The following is a 25580-nucleotide window of genomic DNA, read 5'->3' as shown; positions in this document are numbered from 1 at the left end:
ATTATTAATTTCCCGATGGAGAAGTTTGTTTTCATCAAAAAATACGATTCGTGCCTAGACAATTAATAATAAATAAAACAATATAATAATAAAAATCAATTATGTGTGCGTGTATGTGAACAAATTTTTTGCCGTAAATCGACGTTTTCTCAAAAACGGCTGAACCGATTTCAAAAATTTAAAAGCCATTCGATGTATCTCGATGACTCGATGAGAACTATTGTCTGTCAGTTTTGTGCGACGATCGGCCAGGCGGTTTCTTTGTAAATCGCAAAAAGTGGAAAAATTTTCGTCCACGTTTTTGCCCGCAATTCTGAATCGATTTTGAAAATTCAAAAATTGAGAATCACGCTGATTAGTTTTTGGTAGAGATCGGCTGGGCCGTTTTCTTGTAATAAAGTGTTAAAAAAATTAGTCGACGATTTTTATGATTTTTTTTTGACGGTAGATACCATAGTCTTCTAGATCATACTTAAATATTATGGCCCTACGACAACTCGTTTAACTTTAAAAATTCGTCAAAGTTTGCAAAAATTAGTATCGTTTCTTTGGCATTTTGAGATTTTCATCGACGTTTGCTCAAAAACGTCTGAACCGATTTCAGAAATTTAAAAGCCATTTGATGTATCTTAATGAGGATTATCGTTTCTCAGTTTTGTGCAACGATCGGCCGAGACGTTTCTTTATAATTTGGAAAAAAGTGTTAAACTTCTCGTCCACATTTAAGCTCATCAAAACTGTTCTAAAGATACTATTTGGGATGATACTGGAAATGAGTAGTTTTTTTGACGTTTGTTAAACGAAAATTAGACAATTTAGTTTGTATAACGATAGAGTACTTGGTCTGACTTGGTCTTAATAAACAAACTAAACCATTAAAGTCGTACGGAAACTGATTGATTTTTGAAAATTTGCTTTTAAAAAATACTCAGAGTTAACATGTTCGTTGCTTTTAATCACTCATAAATTGATCTATTTTTTATTGATTAAGTCGATTATTTACACATATCGTGAAGCTCATGTAAATTGCCTCAAGGCAAAATACCAAATAGTTTATCAATTGTGGGGCGTTAATTATTTAGCAGTGACATCTACACTCTACATTCATCATCTTCAAAATCTACCTGTCACATTCCAAAATTAAGATTTGTTAAAAAGTAAAGTAAACAAATAACTTTATAACAATTGACTTAAATCATACATCGAAATCTTGAAATATATAATCAATATATGTCTAGGGCTTGAATGTTCTAATATAATATAATATCTGAATTAATGTGAAGGCCAAAAATGTAGATTTCCTTCAGACAAATATAATTAAAAATTGTCTTTATTATTACTGATGCAACTTTTTATAAAAATAATAAATAATTATACTAAACAATAATTCAATGTAAGTTTGGTGGAAGTTCTACAAAATTTAACCATTGAATATAACTTTATGTCCGACCAATATGACTTGTGAAATAATGATGTTTGACGATTTTCAAAATATGAAAATGCTAGATTCTAAAGGACGTTTTGAAAAACCTCAGAATTGCATTCCTCAAAAGTGTGAAACTTGTGCAAAGAAAACTCAGGATTTATTGATTCATATGCAATCTCATATTGAGACAACGCAACAATGTAAAATATGTTTTACAACATTTTTTAATTTTTCTGCTTTATCATCACATTTTAAAACACATGTTAAGAAGAGTTTATTTCAATGCCCTTTATGTGGCGATGTATTTTCTGAATCTTTACATCTTATTCGACATGTGATATTTCATATTCCAAATTTTGAAACACAATCAGCGAATGATGCTACTTCACAATTTTTGTATGATGATAATGTGAATGCAAATGATATTAGTGAAAGAGAAAATAATTTGGGAGTAGATATTGAAGAATCACAAATATCTGAATTGAATGACAGTTTATTATTGACTTCAAACAAATGTGTTGCAAATATAATTTAAACAACACATATCCAGATAGTATATCAGTCTCCGTCAGTATCAAGTCTCCATGTATAAATACATCAGAAATAAATATTGATAAAATCGTAAGCAATGTAGATATTGAATGTAAAGAAATTATTTGGTTCATTAGAGAAAATGGAAGAAATATCATTCCTCAAAATTATGAACTAGACAACCAAAAATTACAGAATGTTGATTTACCTTCAGTTGAAAATTCACTATCACCTATTACAGAAAACCAGAATAAATTGTCAAAGAAAGTAAAGAAAAAACGAAATATTTTTTGTGAAATATGCAAAAAATCATTCAAAGAGGCAGGTGCCCTAACAGTTCATTTGAGAACGCACACAGGAGAAAAACCTTTTACATGTAAATTGTGTGCAAAATCTTTTAGTGACCAAAGTAATCTCTCAGCGCACATGCGTGTTCACACAGGTAATTTAAAAAACAATTAAAAAACTGTTGAATATAAAAGCAGATCATTACAGAACTCAGGTTGAACTATTTTCAACTAGCTCTTATATAAAATTATTCACATTTCACCATGTGTATAAATATATATATATATATTATAAATTATAAATATATACTATATATATATATATATATATATATATATTGGAAATATATGAATTGATTTTAAAATTATATTTACAGGTATTAAACTTCATAAATGCAATATATGTGATAAAAGCTTTGGCCGAGCCACACACCTTAAAAATCATTTAAGAACTCATACTGGTGAACGTCCATTTAAGTGTGAGATATGCAGCAAATCATTTGCTTCACCTGATACATTATCAATGCATAAAAGGATTCATACTGGAGAACGTCCCCACCTTTGCACTCAGTGCGGTAAAACCTTCAGACAACCAGATAGTTTCATAAAGCATATGAGAGCCCATTCGGGAATGCGGCCACATAAATGTGAAACATGTAATAGAACTTTCTCAGAAAAAAGCGCTTTAAAAATTCATTTAAAAACTCATACTGATAATCAACCAGTAAGTTGTACTGTTTGTGGTAAAAAATATAAGTATTTTAACACCTTGAGCATGCATATGAGAACTCATACAGGTGATAGCCCTTTTAAGTGTAAGATTTGCTGTAAATCATTTATACTCGCAAGAACATTATCTGATCATATGAGATCTCATACAGGTGAACGACCATTTCATTGCAATATTTGTGGCAGGAGTTTTGTTCACAATAGTGCTCTTTGGGCTCATTTACGAGTTCATTCCGGAGAACATCCTTATAAATGTGATATTTGTGATAAGACTTTCAATCAATCAAGTAACTTAAAAGTTCACAAGAGAGTTCATACTGGGGAACATCCTTATAAATGTGATGTATGTGATAAGGCCTTTACCCAGTCTAGCAACTTGACTGTTCATAAAAAGATTCATATGGAAGAGCAAGTAGTTCAGAAGTGCAATTTCTGTGGAAAATGTTTTAATAGTGCTAAAACCCTAAATAAGCATATACAAGAACATGATCAGAAAGGAAAATAAATCATACGAAAAAGAATGTGAATCTCAAGGTTTTACTCATACTAAATTATTTCTCACTCATTTCATATTTTCATATACGTATTTAATTTTATAAAGTTTAATCTGTAATATATGCATATATGAATTTATTGAGTTCTCTGGATGCACTTTTGGGCACATTATATTTATTTTATTTTTAAATGTTTGAATGTTGAAATCATTTTCATGAAATTAGTTTTGAAGAACTGGAACGTGATTTATAGGATATCAATAATAAAATATTAAAATATTCTCAAGACATTATTTAGTTTTTTTGCGTTTAGATAAACCTAGATTAAACTAGTTGGTTTGGTATTTAGCCTTAAGGCAAGTTACATGAACTTCCCGATATGTGTAAATAATCGACTTAATCAAAAAAAAAAATGTGTAAATAATATACTTCATCAATCCTACTTTAAAAAAAAAACGATAATAATTTTAGCAAAGTTTGACGAATTTTTAAAATTAAACTACTTGTCGTAAGGCCGTAATATTACAGTAAAGTAAGTTCTATAAGACCATGATGTATATCGCCAAAAAAAGTTCCATGAAAATCGGCTTAAATTTTTTTTTCAACAATTAATTACAAGAAAACGGCTCGGTAGATTTTCACTTAAAATTAATCAGTATCATTCCCAACTAACATCTTTCGAACAGTTTTTGATTTTTTAAAATCGGTTCGGTAGGATGAGCTTAAATGTGGACGAAAAGTTTAACACTTTTTTTTCAAATTATAAAGAAACGGCTTGGCAGATCGTCGCACAAAACTGACAAACGATAGTCCTCACCGAAATACATCAAATTGCTTTTAAATTTTTAAAATCGGCTCAGGCGTTTTTGAGAAAACGGCGATCAAAGGTCTAATTTTGGCAAATGCCAAAAAAACGATACCAATTTTTGCAAACTTTGACGAATTTTTAAAGTTAATTTTGAACCAGTTGTCGTAGGGCCGTAATATTTTAGTATGATATAGAAGACTATGGTATCTACCGTCAAAAAAATAATCATAAAAATCGTCGAAATTTTTTTTAAAAAACTTTATTACAAGAAAACGGCCCCGCCGATATCTGCCAAAAACTAATCAGGTCGATTCCCAATATTTTTCGAACGATTTTTGAATTTTCAAAATCGATTCAGAACTGCGGGCTAAAACGTGGACGAAAAACTTTTCACTTCTCTGCTATTTACGAAAAAACGGCTTGGCCGAACGTCGCACAAAACTGACAAACAATAGTCCTCATCGAGATACTTCGAATGGCTTTTAAATTTTTGAAATCGGTCCAGCCGTTTTTGAGAAAACGGCGATTTACGGCAAAAAATCTGTTGGTGCGCACGCACACACACACACACACACATTTTCCAAATTTGGTCTCATTCGATTCAGAATGGCCTGAAACGTCGAGAATACATAAAATTAGCGAATCGGATTTTTTGATGAAAACATAAACTTCTCCTTCGGGAAGTTAAAAAATCATTCATCGAATAAATAGGGTGCACGCTGCATAGGACAATTATTGTTTTTAACACTTTGAAGACTGCATGGCCACCGGTGGCACACAACACAATTACATTAATGGACCACTTGCCCTCCGGTAGGCACACGATATGGGTTATCTGGAAGATCATTTTTGATGCGGTCCCCACGTGTAAAGCACGATTTTTGATGCGCTCTTTTACTTGTTAAATCAAAACTGTTATATATAATCAGTAGGAAATCTCTTCATCGATTTTTAATATCACCACATTCCAACAAGAGAGAGCATTCCCCATTGATAACTTAATTAATGAGCCCACCCAAGTTGCTAAATTATGCATTCTTTATCTTTTATTTTGCTCATTATTATTATGTCTGGGAAATTTGATCCTTGTATTCATATGCTTTCCCAGCAACTACTGCATCATATGCTTACTCAGCACCACTACATCATTGTTTGTTTCCTAAAGCTCAAATGACCAGCTCACTCAATACTTGTTTTTAGATGTTATTGGTATCCATATGTTTATCACTTGAAACTTCACTGCTCACATCAAAGCACTGTATAAAATTACCGACAACAAATTCAAAACCTTTCTTTTGTAGCATTCACATGGTAAATATTGCCACAGTTTTTATAAACATCCACTCCTGGAGAGTAGTGAAAAAAGGAAAATATTTAAAAAATGTAATAACATTTTACATATTTTTCTTTTTTAATGCTTCATTTTTTAAGAAAAAGTACATAAACCATTCATTTATAATTTTTTTCAATATTCTGTAATCATCATCAATTTTGTTATTTTATATTCATTATGTTATTATTGTTCTTGACAGAAGAACCTGATGATGGAACGTACCTAGTTCCGAAACGTCTACAAAAAAATATATCTACAAAAAAAACTTATAGTTTTTTATTTATTGGATTAATTGTTTAGAAAAGAAACCCTTATCATATCAATAAAATATCTCTTAAATATATGTATATATATTTACAATAAAATATCTATCTTCTATATATATAAAAATAAGTCGGGTTTTCCTTCTTGACGAAATAACTCCAGAACGCACAAACCGATTTCGACAATTTGGCATTCATTGGAAAGGTCTCGGGCTCCGCAAGGTTTATAGTTAAAAAAATTAGTGGTGCATGGCATCGTGCCCTAATGCAAATTGCTGGAACTTCACGCACCGTAATTAAAAATTCGAGTAATGAAAATAATCAACAATTGTTTAAAATAATTTCAAATAGATTATCTACATATATATATAAAAATAAGTCGGGTTTTCCTTCCTGACGATAAAACTCCAGAACGCACAAACCGATTTCGACAATTTTGCATTCGTTGCAAAGGTCTCGGGCCCCGCAAGGTTTATAGCTAAGAAAATTAGTTGTGCATGGCATCGTGCCTTAATGCAAGCTACTGGAACTTCACGCACCGTAATTAAAAATTCGAGTAATTACATTAGTGAGAGTTATCAGAATTATGCTTGGTTGTCAACGAGCAATTCTTGCCGCAAAGAATAATGATGTACACGCACTGAATTGCACCATTCAACAAAAAATTGCTGGCGATTTGGTGACATACTAATGATTCCGACTGGTCTTCCGTTTGACTTCAAACGATTGCAATTTCCAGTTTGCCTTGCGTTTGCAATAACAAGTCGCAAGGCCAATCGCTTAGTGTTTGCGGGATAAATTTCAAATAGATTATTTAGAAAATCATTGTTTTTTACATGGGCAGTTATACGTTGCCTGTTTACGAGTTGGAAATCCATCCGCTTTGTTTGTGTTAACGTCAGACCAAAAAACAAAAAATGTGGTTTACCAAAGAGCACTTCAATAAAACGGATAATTTGCGGATTCACTTTCATTTACTTAGAGAAGTTCAACTAAAAAACACTTCATTTTTGTAATTGAAATAAATTCATTACTGTTGTATAATAAAATCACATTTTTCCTTTTCGAATATAAAACAAACAAAAAATTTCTTCATCTTTCTCACGAAACCATCTTGTGGCGAAACGGAGTTCGTCGGGTTTGCTAGTATATGTATGTATGTATATATATATATATATATATATATATATATATAGAGAGAGAGAGAGAGAGAGAGAGAGGTGGGTAACTCACTCCAATATGACTCCTCCCTCGGAGTGAATCGGAGCAGGGTTGTATTGGAGATTTATCACCTCCGACTTTCCTAAACTGGTGCGAAATCTGTTAACAAGTACAGACATTGTTGCTTGAGATTTTTCACTAATACAAAGATTTGAAATCATGAAAATGAAAGATTTGAATCATTCGAATCAGGAATTTTCCGAGTCGGAACATCACTAATATATATGTACTCATATATAAACAAAAATAATTTATTTTCAACAAATTTATTTGAAAGATTCAGTATTATGAAACGAATCTACTGTATGCAGACGCAGTAGATATTTGTGATCTAATATTATAGTATATTTATGAGTCTACAGCGAATGATATAGGATAACAATCTAAAGATACTAAGTCGATCAAAGCTGCAGTTTGAGTCTTGTAAAATTCAGGAACACATACAAGTCTGACATTTTCACCAGATACATCTGAAAATTATTCTGTATTATTATACTACATTTAGAATTAATATAATTCACTAAACTATGTAAATTAAGATTATGATTAAATTGATAGTAACATCAAAACAAAACGTTCATGTATATACAAATTATTCCTATGCAACTACAAAATTTCAAGGCCGACTCAGACTGCAGTTTATTTTCTATTTAACAAGGAAGATATTATAGTTTATATTTTACTTACCTTCATACAGATCAGTAGCAAACTCTGAGCAATTGCCTGCGAAATATATAGAAGGCAATTCTTCGATAATAAATGGATCTTTCTCTATGAATGGATAACAAGGCAAAGTATCAGGCGCCGTAGGTGCCATATGACGCCATTTTACAGTATTTTTAAGTGCTTCAATCGCAGATTCAATCTTGGTATAAGCTAGTAGGCTTTGAATTGGTTGTCCAGATGAACCCAAAATATTGCAGCCTACAGTTTAAAATTATACATAATTAATAAATTTTGTTTATGGAAAATTTTCATTATCAAAACTTGATGCTATATTAAAAAGTTAATTATGATAAATAAGTATTTCTTTTCATTTTATGGATTTTTTATTTGAGAGAAATCTTCACTGTTCCAAAGAGACCCTAAAAGCATTCATCCCTTTGATATGGGACCTCACCAAGAGACTATGCTTCTGCTTCTCATTAATTAAATTGGTACCACGACTAATGAGTGACTCGACATGCGAGCGTTTCGAGATACGAGCCGCCAAAAGAGCGGCGTGTAAGAGTTGTATACGAATATTAATTGCAAAATGAAAATCACTAATATATGATTTTCCTTGCATAAAAATATATTTGTTTTATGATAGTAAACTGTTTTATAGTTAGTCATTTCAATTTTATATGAATATTAATATTAATTGTGTAGTACCGATTCATCCATGCAAATATATTGAGAATTATTTTAACATTTGAAATTTTAACTATATATTGATAGTGATAGTACATAAATAGCATATACGTTGAATTCGCGATTTTTGCTTTCTCTGCATTCAGAAAATATTTAGCTTTATAACTACAAGTCCAAAATAAAGTGCCATGCTTGCTTGAATTAAGGCATGAAATTATTGAAATATATGAGGAAGTTAGAGCATGGCACATTATAGATATGTACTGTGTTTAAATAGAAGTAGTTGATAAAATGTATAACTTTAGCTGAGGGCCTTATCATAATCTATAAGCAGCACCATAAAAGTTGTAACAATTTGAGCACGGGTGTTGTTCAATGAAACATGTCGAAAGCATTTCAGCAATATCATGAATGGTGTATTTACGTTACGTATTTATGAAATTTAGTAAACTCTCCTTTGTTAATTCAGGCTGTTGAGTTATAATTTAACCCTTGTATGTGGACTGTATTAAACACTGATTCGATTTGTATTTGTATGTGTTTGTTGCAGTTCTTATAACAATCACTGATTTGTTACTAAGTTATAATGAAAGAAGATATATTTATTTATTACTTATTAAACACGTTGTTAAGCGGACTTTACTTTTAGAAGTGTACAATCAGTCCTATTAAAATCTCCGCTACTCCCTCTACCAGGGGTAGCAACCATTACGTGTAAAAGCTCAATACCATGAAAATGGCCAATATAATAAAAAGAAAATACATCCGAACAAATGGATAGAAAATAACAATATTTAAATTAATTGGTTTATTTGTATTATTAAAAAAAAAAATAGAAACCACAACGATTTAATGCAATCCCTTCAAGTTATGAGTGTGGTTACAAAATGAAATAAACTGGTAGGTTTGGGTTCCAATGCATGTCACAATCATATATAAACAAGTATAAATGGTCACAATGCATTTTTATATTCTGCCTTTATATACTCACCATCAATATTGCAGTGGTAAGGATTTGTCACAGCACTGAGTGAGCCTGTCACATGAGCTTTTGGAAATAAACAATGATGCAGTGGTTGCTGAGGAAGCATATGATTACTAGGATCAAATTCCCCAGGCATAATATCAACTGATACAGTAGAACAAATGCCCTAAATCGAAAACAAATTAATCATATGCAAAGCATTTGCAATAGTATTATTCAAAAATGGAGATACACATACCATCAAAAAATCATCAAGATTTTGTATAATTTTAATATCATTGCCAATATTTTCAATATTTTTTTGCTTATATTCAGCATTTTTCTGTTTTACGTCATTCTGGCCTTTGATTGAATTACCTGAATTAAAAAAAATAACTTGATAACCATATAATATTAAGTATATTAATAAAGCAATATATAGCATACTTAAGAAATCTGAAAAATCTTACCAGCAATTATAATTCTAACCAGAGGCGTTCCTTCACCATTACCGATAAGCCCAGACAACCAATCATTAAATATATGAAGAGACAAAGTGTTATCTGTTAAGGACTTAAAGATAATCCAGATAGCAATAAAATCTGAGGATTTGTACTTTTTTTTGGCAAGATCATTGATCGAATGCTTTCACAATGAGAAAATATAATGGTATCTATTAAAAACTTTCCATCAGCACATTCACAACCTGAAATGAATAACAAATTTCATAATCAAGTGTAAAAATGTCATATCTATATAACTATTTCTTTTAGTATTTAACACTCTTATGTAGTTAATGAAAATGTGTGTAATTATAAAACGTAAAGTTTTAAATTTAAGTATTATTAAAATGTTAATACTTCATTTTGGACTTGAATAAATTTACCTAAGACTGCACAAACGACACCTGTTGCAATTTGATGTATATCTATATCACCAATTAATCTAATTCTATTTAACTCATCTTCTAAGATCAATATATCGTCATCATCAACAAAATTAAATCTGGTTGGCAAAGGAATTAGTTTGTTTTCTTCCGAAACTTCTTTTAAGATACTTGGTTTCAACTCCTGGTGCTTAAATAGTGTTCCAACTAAAATACATTTATTTTCTCCTACATCATGTATTTCACTCAGCTTCTTGACAGGATACTTGTTACCTTATTTATTTAAAAAAAAGATAAGAATAGAATTGAACTATAGTAACAAACACCGCTAACTCTTACCAAATCTTTTATAAACTTCTTTCAAGACATTTTCCTGCATTAACTTGAGACGAGCGGTATATAAATGACAAAATTGTCGGGAATAATCTTTCTTAGTTTGATTGAACCTTCTTGATTTGTCTTCATAATTAATAATTAAGCGTTTAACAATTGAATTATCTGGAACCATGTTTGAACATTTATAAAAAAAATATTTGTGCTTAATCTAACTTGGCTGATACTTAATTTGGCAATTCTAAAAATATAAATTTAGTAATCAAGAAAATTATAATTATCAACTGATTAATTATGAGCAACGGATTTAAGAGGTTATGAAGCAACAGCGTAGCCACTTCACAGAAAATTTAATTGTTCGCTGAATTTAAGGGTGCAAGCACACGAGAATATTCCGTTAGTCGGATTCTAATTGGAACAATGTTGGATATGAATAAACGAACAAAATATAAATAAAACGAACAGTATATAATGATCTATAAGATGGTAATTAACGTTAACGGTAAGATAAAATTAACATTAAAAACTAATGATACAGTCAATAGTTAATTGACAAGGTTACAATCATTATTCTTATTTATCTATGGTTTCAATTACAATATTTTATATAATATTTTTCACGCATGTAAAGAAGTTATTTGCTATAATTCTCCAGATCAATTTAAACCTAAAATCAGGGTAGAGATTACTATACTTTTTTTGCTCAGAATCACCGTTTTAAGTTTACTTTGAAAATTTTTAGTTATATATAATATTATATTAATGAAATAGATATTATAGTCAAATGAAATTATATATTATATGAAAACTGTTTTCATAATCTCTCATACCAGGCAACTCTGCCTGACTGAGTATATGAAATAATTATATATATATATATATATTAATATTAAAAAAAATTAAAAAAAAAAGTACGTTTAACGCCACTCACGAGCACTAACTATTTTTAAACTAGTTGGTTTGGTATTTTGCCTTGAGGCCAGTTACATGAACTTCCCGATATGTGTAATAATATGTAAATAATAAATTAATTTATGAGTGATTAAAAGTATTCCAGTGGATTTATTACACATAATTGAAATCGAACGAACACTTTGGCACGGAGTATTTTCTAAAAGTAAATTTTCAGAAATCAACAACTATTATAATTGAACCAGTTTCCATAGGACTTCAATAGCTTGATATGTTCATTAAAACCAAGTACTCTATCGTTATACCAAGTAAAATCGTCCAAAAAAAACTACTCATTTTCTTAAACTTAGATGAACGTTTAAAATTAAACTACTAGTCGTAAGGCCGTAATATTTCAGTAAGTTCTATAAGACCATGATATATATCATTAAAAAAAGTTTCATAAAAATCGGGTCAAATTTTTTTCTCAACAACGAATTTCAAGAAATCGGCTCGGTAGATTTTCACCTAAAACTAATCAATATCATTCCCAACTAATATCTTTCGAACGGTTTTTGAATTTTCAAGATCGATTCAGAACTGCGGGCTAAAACGTGGACGAAATTTTTTTCACTTTTTGCTATTTACAAAGAAATGGCTTGGCTGATCGTCGCGCAAAATTGATAAACGCTAGTCCTCATCGAGATACATCGAAATGGTTTTTAAATTTTTGAAATCGGTCCAGCCATTTTTGGGCACATACTTTTTCCAAATTTGGTCTCATTCGATTCAGAATCGCTTGAAACGTCGAGAAAACATAAAATTAACAAATCGGATTTTTTGATGAAAACATAAACTCCTCCTTCGGGAAGTTAATAATTCAAAGTAAGTTATTAACCCTAAACAATATAATAATTTATTAACATTATTAACATTACACAAAATCCAGGACAAGAGGTTTTGAATGTTGACAATCGCGCCATGATTTATGTCATGAGATGGAAGCCTAGACACGCAATACCAAACCAACAAAACTTTTGTCCGTTTTTGTCTCGTTCTGACACTCACCACACTCCCGCTCTCTATTGGACTGTGTTAGACAATAGAATGACATTTAGTGTAGCAATTGTTTGCTTAGCAAATGGTTTTCAAATTATATTTGCATAGAATTTTGTTTTTATTTTAATTGCATTGTATTTGAAATAATTTTGTGTCTAAATTAATAATTGTATTGTTGAAATACAAAGATAATAGGTAATAAGCCATAAACTTTTATAATATAATACAAAAGTTTATGAAATAAACCAAAGGCATGGTCCGTTAAAAGTGTAACAAAAATGGAAAATAACCAGAAATCTAAAAAAGAAAACGTAGTGCCACATAAGATTAATGATAGTGATGATGTTTTGCTTGAGGTTGTAGATTCAGAGGACGAAATCCTTTCTGATTCAAGTGATATAGTAATTGTAGAAAGTACCAAGGTTACTAATAAACAATGTCAAGTGACCAAAAGTTTAGAAAATTGCAATTTATCAACTATATTACCAAAAAGGCAAGCATATATTGTATAATAAAACTATGTTCTTAATTTTGTATAAGCATATTCAATCCAATGGTGACCAAAAAAATTACAAAATAGAAGTGTAATATATTTTTTAAAACTTGTTCTTTATCTCTGTGTGTATTTTAAACTTGTTGTTGAGTATATTATGATACAAAAATTATTTTGCAGACAGCCAATGGGGCTCCAAAACATCCCAACATATTTGGTTCTACACCCAATAAAAACAATGCCAATAGAAAAGATAGTCTCATAGTTATTGATGATTCAATAGACAATATCGTATTGCCAAATACTGATTCAAAAAAGAGAAAGAAGCGAATTCCCTCATTTATTGATTTATGTGATAATTCTGATGCAGAATCAGGCACACATAATAAAAAAACCCAAACTTGAAGATGTAATAGTAATTCAAGACTCACCATGTGATAAAATAAAACCCAATATTATAAAAACAAGAAAGAGTTTGCCAAGAAGAGCAAAAAATAAAATATTTCAAGAAAGTCTGAGGAAGAAATCTGTTCAACCTCAGACACAAAATACTTGCAGTATTGAAAGTACGCAAGTTCAAAGACCAAATATTAATTCTGTAGAAAGTATCCCTTCTTTAGGAGATTCTAGCAGCAATATAGGGTATAATGTTTATAATCCTGTTGTATTCAAACATAAGACTGGTTTGAGGCCAATAATTGTAGATGGAAGCAATGTAGCTATGCAGTATGTACTGTTTTCTGCTTTTGTGAATATTATTGGCTGGCCATTTGACTCAGTGTGAGACATTTTTTGCTTATTTCTAAAAGTATAAGTAGCATTGAGTGTCATTACAACTCTTTACTCTGTAGTTAGAAAATGAAAATCAATATATCCTCCCTTTTAACTGGTAAAATTGATTTCACTGATTATAGCAATAACGGTACATGTTAGCTTAATTGAGTATTTTGCTATGCTAGGGCATAATGCACGTTGTATAAACTTTCACACTAATCAATATATGCCAAAATATATATATATATATATATATAATGAAAATTAGAATTTCAAGGTGTTTTTGTGAAAATAATTCTTTTTTAGACATGGAATAGCAATAGGAACCAGAGATTTTTCTGTGGAAGGAATAGAGATATGTATAGATTATTTTGAAAAGCGAGGACACATGGTGAAAGTTTTCATACCCCATTTCAGGTAATTCATTGTATGCTTAACAATATCAACTTTGAGATTGAACTATATTTCATTATGTAGGCTTGCATCAAATTTTTCATCGAATCCCAAAAGATTGCAAGAATTGGAAAATCAAGGCAAAGTTATTTGCACTCCTTCCAGAAAAATTAGGGGAAAAACTGTAGCTAGTTATGATGACAGGTTTGTTTATTATTAATTAAAATAGTATCATTTAAGAAATAAATTAATTATAAAGTTATACAATTAGAGAATGCTTATTAAGTAAAACAATACGGCTTTATACACTTCAAATTACAGTCCTTTATACTTTCTGAAAGAATTGATCTATAAGAATATTCCATTCGAAGAAGAATTCATTGCTTGATCATTGATAAGACAGAAATAAAAAATTCTTTATTTTATTAAACTTAAAAATTTTTGTTATAGAGTACCATTTGAACATAATCGACATGTTAAAATTAAAGTTATGAAATGTTTTTATTTACTTAATTAAAACTTGTTCTAATTTGAATAAAACTATGAAAATAGGTACATCATACAAACAGCCGCTGAATTTGAAGGTGTTATAGTTTCAAATGATAATTATCGAGACTTATTATATGAGAATCCTGCTTGGACAAAAACAATTGAAGAAAGGTAAAAATAATATTGTTTTCTGTTTATTCACATTTTATGCAAACCTATTTTCTTCACAGACTGTTGATGTTTACATGGGTACAAAATTTTTTAATGTTTCCAATGGATCCTTTAGGAAGGCATGGTCCACGTTTAGAGGCGTTCTTACGATTTTAATATTTTGTTTAACATGATTTTGCGTATACATTTTTGATACTAAATTTTTTAGTCAATTGAAGATTTTTAAAATCTTATATAGATCTGAAAATATTTATATATATGTAATAAAAGCGTTCAAAATGACAAATTCACTTATGACTTCGATTGCCGTTCATCCAATTCTATTTGAGTCATTTGCAACTGGCGCCTAATTGCGCCAAGCTGTGTTAAAATACTATTTGTAGCTAGTTTTTCATCAGAAAGTATTTTAGTTAAACAATTTTCATCATCGTGAGTATCGTCTTCATTAACAGAACTCTGGAAAATAATAATATTGCTGCATTATTATGTATTAAATTAAAGTCAGTGCTGTGATTTGTGTATGAAATGCCTTTGTACTGAATAAAGTTATTTTGTACATGTGTATGCATAGTTATCAAAAATATTATATATAAAAATAATTATGAATTGAAATATTTTATATAATTTTATGTTAAAAAATTCTTGATATAATACATGTTATTTTGAGTATGATATTTGTTTTTAATTATATTGAGTTAGTAAGATAGCAAGTAGATGCATTTTCCAAATATGTCAAGAGGAAAGATGATATATTTGTATGAAAGATAATTTACCTCAGAATAGCTCTGCTTCTTGTTTCCTGTAAATTCACTGTCTGAACTACTGCGGCTACCACTGTCTTCAGAACTGATCTCTTATTATTGTCATTCCTGTCATCTCGATAACCATTTGAAATATCCCATGAAGCAACTTTGCTCGCATAATCTTCACTAATTGTACTGTTAGTTTCAAAATGTTTATATGTAATTTCTTTTGACTTTGGGATACTGAGTTTATGAATTTGTTCTGCTAGAGATTCTGTATCTTTCGTTAGTGAATTTGCAAAGACAGAATCAGAATCAATATTTGTAGAAAATGGTAAAAGTTTGTTCTTCAAAGCCGGTATAGGAGGGGATTTAGACCTCGTTGGAACAAAAGATGTTGTCGGTTGTTGTGTGTTATGGGGACATGATTTTCGCGCTTGACGTAATCTTTCTTTTTCTTGTTCAACTTCTAGTTGGAGCTGTTTCTTTCTTTCGTTGAACCTTATAGAATTCTTTCTCATCTGTAAAAAAAATAAATTTACACCTTAAAAAATATTTCATCAAGCATGCAAAAGATTACATTTTTAATTTTTAATATACAATATAGTTGTATATTGTAAACTATTAAATTTTGCACAATTACAACTTATTGAATAACGAACTAAATATATGCCGAATACATATATGCCGTTTTTTCTAAAAGCACGGCCGCATAATCTAAATATTAATCAATTTTTATAAAGAAACTGTATGTATGGACTATAATATTTTACTATGTTCATTAAGACTAGGTAGTCTATAGTCTATCGCCATTCCAAGTACCATTAAAAACGTAGAATTTTTTTGCAACAATTACAAAAAAAACGGCTTGGCCGAACGAATAAATAATAAACTCGTGATATTGCTGAAACTTCCCGTACCATAATTAAATATTCGAGCAAAAAAAAAACAATAAACCAATGATTATTAACAATTGTTTTAATATTTTCAAAAAGATAATTATAATTACTATATATTTCTTCGTTCATATAATATGCTGTGATTCAAAACACTTGAAAATGTTTACATTAAGGAGAAATCCCGAATCTGAGGATATATTTCTTACATGTAGAATAACGCATATGAAATATATACAGTTTTAAAATGAATTGTAAATTTAAAATTTATATTTTAAGTACAAAACTTTGTATATTTTTAAAAATTTTGAATTTTTTTTTTTTTCTGAAGATTTTGAAATTTGTTTGAACCGTATAAGTGAACTTTAAAAATTAAAAATCTTGGTACGAAACCCAAAAAAATTGAAATAAAATTGGTTCTTATTATTGAAATATGTATAGAATAGTTGATAATTTGATGTGCATATGTCTATAATGATTATTTTAGAACCCCTAGACCTGCCTACACAAAAATTGATAAAATCTTTCATTTCGTAAATACAAATAAAATGTTTTTTGAATCACTCAAAACGAATCGAATGTTTTTTGAATTATTCAAATCGGTTGATCAGTGTTCCCGAAGTCGTCGACGAAAATTTGTATCCGCACACACATATACACACACATACATCAATTTTTTCTAATATAAGGTATGCAAAAATGTTCAGAAATCTTTGAAACGTAAAGATATGCAAAAATTCTCATTTTCGATTTTTTTGCGATTACTATAACTTACTCTACGCGAAGTTAAATATTAAGCAACATGAGTGCTTATCAAGTTTCATCGAATGGCTTTTAATTTTTTTAAACCGGTTCAGCCGTAAAAATCGGCTCTCTCGCACATACACATTTTCCAAATTTGGTCTCATTGGATTCAGAATGACTTAAATCGCCGGGAATATATAAAATTAACAAATCGGATTTTCTCCCGAAAACAAACAATTCCTTTGGGAAGTTAAAATGTTGTCATTCTTTTACTATAACTATTGTTGACTTTCATACATTAACTCACATATATGTATATTTTCATACCTTTTCCTTTCTGTTTTCTTGTGACAAAAGTTCCAGATCACGCTCCATCTGCATGTTCTGAATTTGTGCTTCAAGCCTTCTAGCCAACGCTTCTTCTTCCTCCATTTCTTTGCGCTGCTTGGCTTCCATTTCCAGGCGTTTTTCTCTTATTTGTTCACTCAATTCCATCTGGTAAATTTCACGTTTTCTAGCTTCTTCCTTACATTATTAAAAATATTATTAGATTCCAGTACTTTGTCAAATTATAGAACTTATAACTATTTTATATATGGCCGACCGTGGTCCCGTGGTAAGAACGTGGGCTAGTAAATCCTAGTCCCGGGTTCGAATCCAACCTCGGTCGGTTCGGTATCAAAGCAGCTTGATACCAAATTTTCACTTGAAATCATAGATTTCAAATATGATTTCAAGTGAAAATGGCCTTTCGTGGGCATAGCTGTAGTGGCAACATGCCACTTGGAAGTAAAAAAAAAAAAGTCATCACTATTACAACGATTGTAATAATTCAGCACATAGAGATGGGACAACTGTTTGAGTTGCCATCTATAATAATTGTAAGATAATTGATCACAACAGCTCATAGAACTCATAAGTTCTGATCGCTGTTAAAGAATTTTAAAAATAAAAAAATAAAATTTTATATATAACCTAAACTTATATTTTGTTTAAAGTAAATTCTTGGATTCAAAACTTTGATTTAGAAAGTTTCAGCAATTTTCCTGATTGCATAACGCCACGCGTTCCTGATTTAGGATTTGTATTGGTTACCTTAGCTAAACGAATTTTCTTTCTTCTGGCGTTTCAAAAGAGTCTCCAAAGCTAGGATAGTAAGAAAACGTAGTTGTTCGATCATTTTCTCTTAGATAAAGCTTTTGGATGCCGGATCAACGATCGTTCATCATGAATTGGCCTCAAAACTGACATCACATTGCTCGGAACCATCTATATCATTTTCCCTATCATGAGAATCGCCTCCACCGAAAGATATTAAATCTAGGCTCCTATTACGATATGCTGGCCTGTTGCGAGATCTTTCGTTGAAAGTCTGAAATAGTGAAATTAAATTATTTGTTAAATAAAAATTCATGAAACAAATAAGTAAAAATACAATTTTTTCACTAAGAGTTCGAATATTAATGGAGTATTATAACTACGTTTTAGGAGTGAGTCTTATTTACCATTCTATTTATTGCAAAAACGAATGTAAGTTATAAGTATTGCATTAGAAAATAGACAAATGCGGACAAAAATTGTTGGTCCAAAATACAAAATGCTTTTGTAGTTTTTTTTAAAATATGTACAATTAAAACTGAAATATAAAATAGAAAAAAAAAATAAAATAGAATTGTCATATAAAGATCCACCGTGTTATAAAATATTTTTCATCTAAGAAAGAATGTTTTTTCCGTATAAAATTATGTTTAAAATAATTGTTAAATGTAAAATGTTTGACATATAAAAAATATATATTTTTAAATTTAAGAAAATATATAGTGTATAGAAATATCACATTACATACTAACGAGCGTAATGGCTCTGTTTGTACAGCGATTGTGCATTTCTTCTGACGGGTACTCGTTTCCTGCGTTTCAAATCTATTCCTGGTCTGAGTCTGAGTAGCTGTCGCATTGGTAAAGCCTGATGTACTATATGCATCAGAGTCGGCGTAATCACTGTCATATTTTCGTTTTATTTTAGATTTTTGCTCCAAAGATTTTTGCTACAAATATAAGAAATTTAAAGCAAATTATTATTATTATTTTATAGCATAGTGCATAGTGAATCATTTATCAGGAATAAAAACGTTATCAAAAAAATTAATGGATTTTATTATGTTATTCATATCATTAATTAAATTTCAAACTAGTGGTGTGGGTGGCATCGTGCCTTAAGGCAAATTGCTGGAACTTCCCGTACCGTAACAAAATGTTCGAGGATTACTGAATGTTTTCAAATAGATTATTATAAATATTGTAACATTATCTAATATTTATAAGAATTATATGAACTGAATTGCAAACTTGAAATTATTTGTTTAAAGTTTATTAGAACTATAGTCAGAATTAAAAATAAAATCTGAATTATTTTCGATATATAAAAAATTAAAAAAAAAAAATTGAAACAAAAAAATTTTTTTTTTCAAAATCAATTATTTTGTTAAGACTAGCATAAAGTTCTTTGAATCATTCAAATCGCTCGCTTAGTTCTCTTAAAAACTGCCATTTTTTACATATTTAGCTTCGTATCTTTGAAATGGCTGGGCCTGCCTTTGCCAAAAACTAATAAACACTTCTCCCAATCATTACTAATTGAATGTTTTTTAGATCATTCAAATCGGATACACCGTTCTCTCAAAAAGTCGATTTCTATTTTCTGCACACTTTGCTCCGTATCCTCGAAACGGCTGGACCTGCCTTTGCCAAAAACTAATCAGCTCTTTTTCCTATCGATAGGAATCTAATGTTTTTTGAACCATTCAAATCGGTTGATCCGTGCGCCCAAAAGGTGACTGGAAATTTGTATCCATACATACATACACACACACACATCCATTTTTTCTGAGGTATGCCAAAATGTTCAGAAACCTTCAAAACGAGAAATGTAAAAATTTTCAATTTCGATTTTCGGCCCATTACAATAACTTACCCTACGGGAAGATAATAAATCGTAAACTTCCTGAAGAAAAGGTTTGTTTTCGCCAGAAAATCAAGTCATTCTAAATCGTTTGAGACCAACTTTAAAATAGTATGTGTGTGTAATTAAAGAAGAAAAAACGGATAAACCGACTTCAAACATTAAAAACAATTTCTATGTAACTCGATGCGAGATGATCGACCAAGCCGTTTCTTTGTTATCAGCAGAAAGGTGCAAAAATTTTTGTACACGTTTTCGCAAAAAATCCTAAACCGATTTTGAAAATTGAAAAATCGTTTGAAAGATATCAACGGGAAATAGTGCTGATGGCTTATATTTATTATAATTATATTATTACTTTTAATACATAAATTTAATATGGCTATATAAAACTATACTATTTTTTGCGTTCTTAATGATATTTATTATAAACATCCTAAAAGAGTAGAGGCCTACGAAAATTGTTTGAATTATATAAATCAATTAAAATTGGTAACAATGGGCCCGCGTTTTAGGACTTGCAAGCATGCGTTTGTGCACTATAATTAATATAATTATTGAAAATTGCATTCACTAGTTTTTAATAAAAGCAAAATGTTTATTTTCAAAATAGTTAAAAATATCTAAATAATTATATCTGAATTTCTAACGATTTAGGCTATTAAAACACTTATCGGGAAGTTCATACAAGTTGCCTAAAAGCAAAATGCCACTTACACCTAATTTATTATAACTATACCTTCGCCAAATATTCCTTGTAGTCTAGCCTTGTATAAATATAAATATAAATATAAATATAAATATAAATATAAATATAAGCAATCCTAAAATAGTAGAGGCCTACAAAATTGGTTGAATTATATAAATCAATTAAAATTGGTAATAATGGGCCCGCGTTTTAGAACTTGCAAGCACGCGTTTGTGCACTATAATTAATATAATTATTGAAAATTGCATTCACTATTTTTTAATAAATGCAAAATGTTCATTTTCAAAATAGTTAAAAATATCTAAATAATTATATCTGAATTTCTAACGATTTAGGCTATTAAAACACATATCGGGAAGTTCATACAAGTTGTCTTAAAGCAAAATACCACTTACACCTAATTTATTATAACTATACCTTCGCCAAATATTCCTTGTAGTCCCTGTTGCGTGCTAGTAAGAGTTCTCGTTTCCTTTGCTCGTATTCAGCTCCTAAGCTACTGATACATGAAACACCTTCTGATTGAGATCTCCGATACTGGAATGGAATAAAAAAACACATTGAAAGTAGTAAATAAAACATAAATTATAAGATGTTTCAAATATATTACGTCTTTGTGTATATTATTACTTAGAATACTCTTGAGTCTTGGTACTTATTATAAATTTTCAGCTATCAAGTTACTTTCTCCAACCACATCAAATGTTCAAGAAATGCTTGATGTGATCGTACGACAAATTTTATTGAGTCCGGCTAATTAATAAAAGCTCGTAATATTAATTGGTTATGCAAAAATTAATGATGTACATAAGAAGAACCGCCAACCCGCTTCAAAAGGTTTTTTAATAATAGAATAATAATAAAGTAAGTATTAATTGCGCACTTTTGGCTGTTACTGTTACTGATAATTTGCACGATGGATGGATATTTTGTGTATTGTTTGAGCATAATAACTAACTTTACATTTCCTTGTCTTAAATAATGGATATTATTTAAGATTAGAAGATTAGATGCTAATGATGTTAGATTAAAGTTTGAAGAGATCTAATAGAAGTTTGTCTTTTTTCAGTATTTAATAACAATAATTAGATGTTGATGATCATATCATATTTTTCGCTTGCATTCAATTTTATAAATTGTAAAATTCAATTAGTAATTTACTTAGTTGAATTCTTAATATCGGTCAAATTCTGTCCAAGATTCGATCACACAATTCGTTCAAAAAATCCAAAAATCAGGAAACAATTTTTTCAGTGTCCTTCAATTCAATATCTTACAATAGATGTTGAAAACGGTGATAGTCAAACCAAATAAAATGGTATCAATTGTTATTTTAAAATGTTCAAAACATTATTATATCAATCTTAGATATATTTAATGATAAGACATTAGACCCACTACAAATCTCAAATATGATATCAAGTGAAATCAGCTTTTCAGGGTTATTTGCAGTATATATTCAAATCTATATTGAAAATAATCTAATATAATCTCATCGAAAAGAAATTGGTCAACCACTGAGTTGCCTCCTAGAAACTCTGGGTTGAAATGTACATCAAAACAGATTATAGAACACCTAGTTCTGACAGCTGTTAGAATAAAAAGCAGCTACATTGGAAACAATTTGCTAATATTCTTTCCGGTCATTGTTAGTGCAAACAATGAATATTTTCACTCAATATATTGATTGTAAATGTTCATTGTAAACTACAGTTTACATATCAAATTGCAATTATTAGAAGCAAACAATAATCGAAATTTGACACTTTCTTACAGCATTAACATCCCAACTGAATAGTATTGACGATATCAGATATGTTACCTGACAAATTCTTAAGACAAAACAATGTGTCCACAGGAAACTTAAGCTCATAAATGAAATATTAAACAAATTTTGCATGTATATTCTACGAGTAGATGCATAAAAATACAGTAGGCTTATTACGAAATATAAAATATGCAAAATAATATATGAAAGGAATATGCAAAAGTATATATAATATACTGGATTTGTGTATTGTAAAGCTTCTCTTTCTTTGTATATTTAAGATGTTTTAACAAAACTCAACTACTGAAAAAACTTTAATAAAGTTTCTTTAAAATCCAATCTTAGTTGACATATAAAAAACTAAATTTAACTTACTAATACACTGGCTAATCAGTGCAATTTTACGGAAGGCAATCGCGTTGTATGGTAACTATAAAAACCTCGAATTAGTTCAAATCGATTAATTCGTACCGCGGTATAGAATACAGAATAAATTATAAATTATTTCCATAGATTTGGAGAGTATAACGATAGGATAATAAATATAAATTAATTGATTAATTAAAATATTATATACAGTAGACGTTCCTTAAGGGGGTATTCTAGCAGGGGCGTAACTACCGCCGTATCAGCCGTATCAAAGATACGGGGCCCCAGGGGGCCCCCAACGAGCGTTAACAGGAATTGAGAAAAACTTTTTATTTATTTCACAAACGACAAAGTCAAAAAATCTATTTATTTTTATTGTCGGGACAACCTACATCGATTATCGGCATGTTTTGCCTACGGGGTTTCCCCGTTTAACCCTCAATAATCAATGAAAAACCCTCAATAAACAATGTTCAGTTATGCGTACCCAAAATACAATGATATGTTGACAAGCGACGAACGAACAGCAGGGATTTCTTTAATAAGTAATATTTTTTACAACTGACCCAAAATGGACAAGAAGTACAACATTTGGTACAGAAATAAAGACGTGAGAAAAAATACAATCATATGATAATTGCCAGAGTTAGTCGAAGGTTTTATATATTGAAAGACAGCGGGGGTTATTCACATATTTCAGTTGATTGTGAATTATTTTGTAACCGTTCTTTTTCTGTTTATCATTATTTATATACTAATAAAGCAGGCATAAAGATTTCAAAACCATGGTTATGTTATTCTAATATTTTAAACAAACCATACTGTCACTTTTGTTGGTTATTAGCGGATTGTCGTAGTAAATCATACTCCTCTGCATGGGTTAACGGTGTTTCTATTAGAAGCAATTTTACACAAACTTTACTTGAACATGAAAAGTCACAGCAGCATATTAATGCGCCCCTTTCTCATAATAATTGGTTGCAAGGAAATACTATCGATACTCAATTGTCAAGTGAAATTAATTGCAAAATTACATTTTGGTAAGATGTATTGCATCGTATAAGTAATGTTATAATAACATTAGCATCTTGCAATTTACCTTTAAAAGGCCATGACTCCGATTCTGGAAGTTTTATGTCAATTTTGCGTTTGCTATCGAATTATGATGCTGTTTTGAAAGAACTTCTTTTAAAACCAACGGGAGCAATAAATTATTTAAGCCCTTTGATCCAAAATGAAATTATAAGTTTGTTAGGAACCGCAGTTAGGAACAATATTATTTCAGAAATTAAAAAGGCCCCGTTTCCATAATAATTTAGATACAACGCAAGATTTGTCAAAGATTGACCAACTTTCTCTGGTTTTCCGATACATCTCGATAGCAGATGGTAATAATGTGCCTAAAGAATTAAAAATCTGTGAATCATTTTTGGGATTTGTAGCAGTATCTGACAGCAGAGCCGAAGGACTTAAAATTGAAATTTTGAATATATTTAATCAATATGGAATCGATTTAACTAAATGTAGATTAATAGTATATTGCATCCAGTTTTCCGGATGTAATAACAGCTTGCATTTTACTCTTGACCCTTCCAGTTACAACCGCAACTGCTGAAAGGAGTTTTTCAAAATTAAAATTAATCAAAAATTACCTCAGAACATCAATAAAACAGAAACGTCTATCAGACCTGTCTCTATTGTCCATAGAGGCAGAAACATTATAAAACTAAAAACATCATCAGCTATAAATGACTTAATAAATCAGTTTGCGGATAAAAAGGCAAGAGAGTGAATATTTAATTTTAGTTACTTGTAAAATATTAAGAATAATATTCGATGTATATTTGAAAATTTGATAAATAAATGTTCTTTTAATTTTATTAAATGAATTTATTAATCTTTTTATGTTTCTTTAAATTATGAAAAATCTTTAGGGGGGCCCCCAAACCAATTTTGATATGGGGTCCCACCAAGGCACGTTACGCCCCTGTATTCTAGTGTAGAGCGATGAATTTTAGGTCATTTTTAAAGTGTCGTAAAAGAAAGCAATGAATGTTTTTACTATCCATTTTTTACGACTTGTTTATTAATATTATTAAAATACAAAACAAAAATTAAAAAATAAAAAAGTTGAAAATTGTAAAAACTGGCAGCTGATGAAATCGGTGGTCTCAAAAAATTGGCACCTCAGTCTTGACATGATTTCAGCCCTCCTAGCCATCGGAAATGCAAAAAATAAAAAGATTATTAATCTATAATGATGTTGCAATCGGCCAACTAGCGATGAGTAAAAAAATTTTTCACAAATTGGCGACTATTTGAAAAAAAAAAATTTTTTTTTACTGTTTTTTTGAGTTTCTCGAATTTTTTAAAAATAGTAAAAATAAGAATTTAGGGATGATTCTAGTTCAGATTATAGATAGATCTATAAACAAGACTCTCTGAAAATTTCAAATAAATTAGTCGAGTAGAACTCTAGAAATCGTGACAAG

General features: G+C 29.9%; 3 protein-coding genes and 1 pseudogene across 3 annotated transcripts in view; 2 read left to right on the top strand and 2 right to left on the bottom strand.

Moving 5' to 3' along the window:
- Positions 1 to 1454: 1454 nt before the first annotated feature.
- LOC113385982 (zinc finger protein 2 homolog) lies at positions 1455 to 3522 on the top strand. The gene is made up of 3 exons (XM_026623801.1): positions 1455 to 1917; positions 1977 to 2399; positions 2622 to 3522. The coding sequence occupies exons 1-3, from the start codon at positions 1455 to 1457 to the stop codon at positions 3476 to 3478; spliced, it is 1743 nt and encodes a 580-aa protein (XP_026479586.1). The 3' UTR covers positions 3479 to 3522.
- A 3918-nt stretch (positions 3523 to 7440) lies between these two features.
- LOC113385971 lies at positions 7441 to 10934 on the bottom strand (annotated as a pseudogene).
- Positions 10935 to 12856: 1922 nt separating this feature from the next.
- LOC113385960 (endoribonuclease rege-1-like) lies at positions 12857 to 15172 on the top strand. Its single transcript, XM_026623781.1, has 7 exons — positions 12857 to 13000; positions 13252 to 13362; positions 13442 to 13797; positions 14152 to 14262; positions 14323 to 14442; positions 14791 to 14898; positions 14958 to 15172. The coding sequence occupies exons 1-7, from the start codon at positions 12857 to 12859 to the stop codon at positions 15052 to 15054; spliced, it is 1047 nt and encodes a 348-aa protein (XP_026479566.1). The 3' UTR covers positions 15055 to 15172.
- Positions 15173 to 15189: 17 nt separating this feature from the next.
- LOC113385949 (glutamic acid-rich protein-like) overlaps positions 15190 to 25580 on the bottom strand; it is a 56625-nt gene continuing 46234 nt past the window's right edge. Inside the window, exons 4-9 of the mRNA XM_026623770.1 lie at positions 21369 to 21488; positions 19128 to 19328; positions 18531 to 18653; positions 17609 to 17806; positions 15710 to 16162; positions 15190 to 15354 (exon numbers count right to left, since the gene is read on the bottom strand). Of these exons, the coding sequence (XP_026479555.1) occupies positions 15190 to 15354; positions 15710 to 16162; positions 17609 to 17806; positions 18531 to 18653; positions 19128 to 19328; positions 21369 to 21488 (1260 nt within the window). The remainder of the gene's footprint in view (positions 15355 to 15709; positions 16163 to 17608; positions 17807 to 18530; positions 18654 to 19127; positions 19329 to 21368; positions 21489 to 25580) is intronic.

The sequence above is a fragment of the Ctenocephalides felis genome, unplaced genomic scaffold (assembly GCF_003426905.1).
Source record: "Ctenocephalides felis isolate EL2017-DRISC unplaced genomic scaffold, ASM342690v1 CF-g0.4_SCAFFOLD_00845, whole genome shotgun sequence".
NCBI lineage: Eukaryota > Metazoa > Arthropoda > Insecta > Siphonaptera > Pulicidae > Ctenocephalides > Ctenocephalides felis.
The sequence above is the reverse complement of the archived record's forward strand: the minus strand, read 5'-3'. Positions and strand labels throughout refer to the sequence as shown.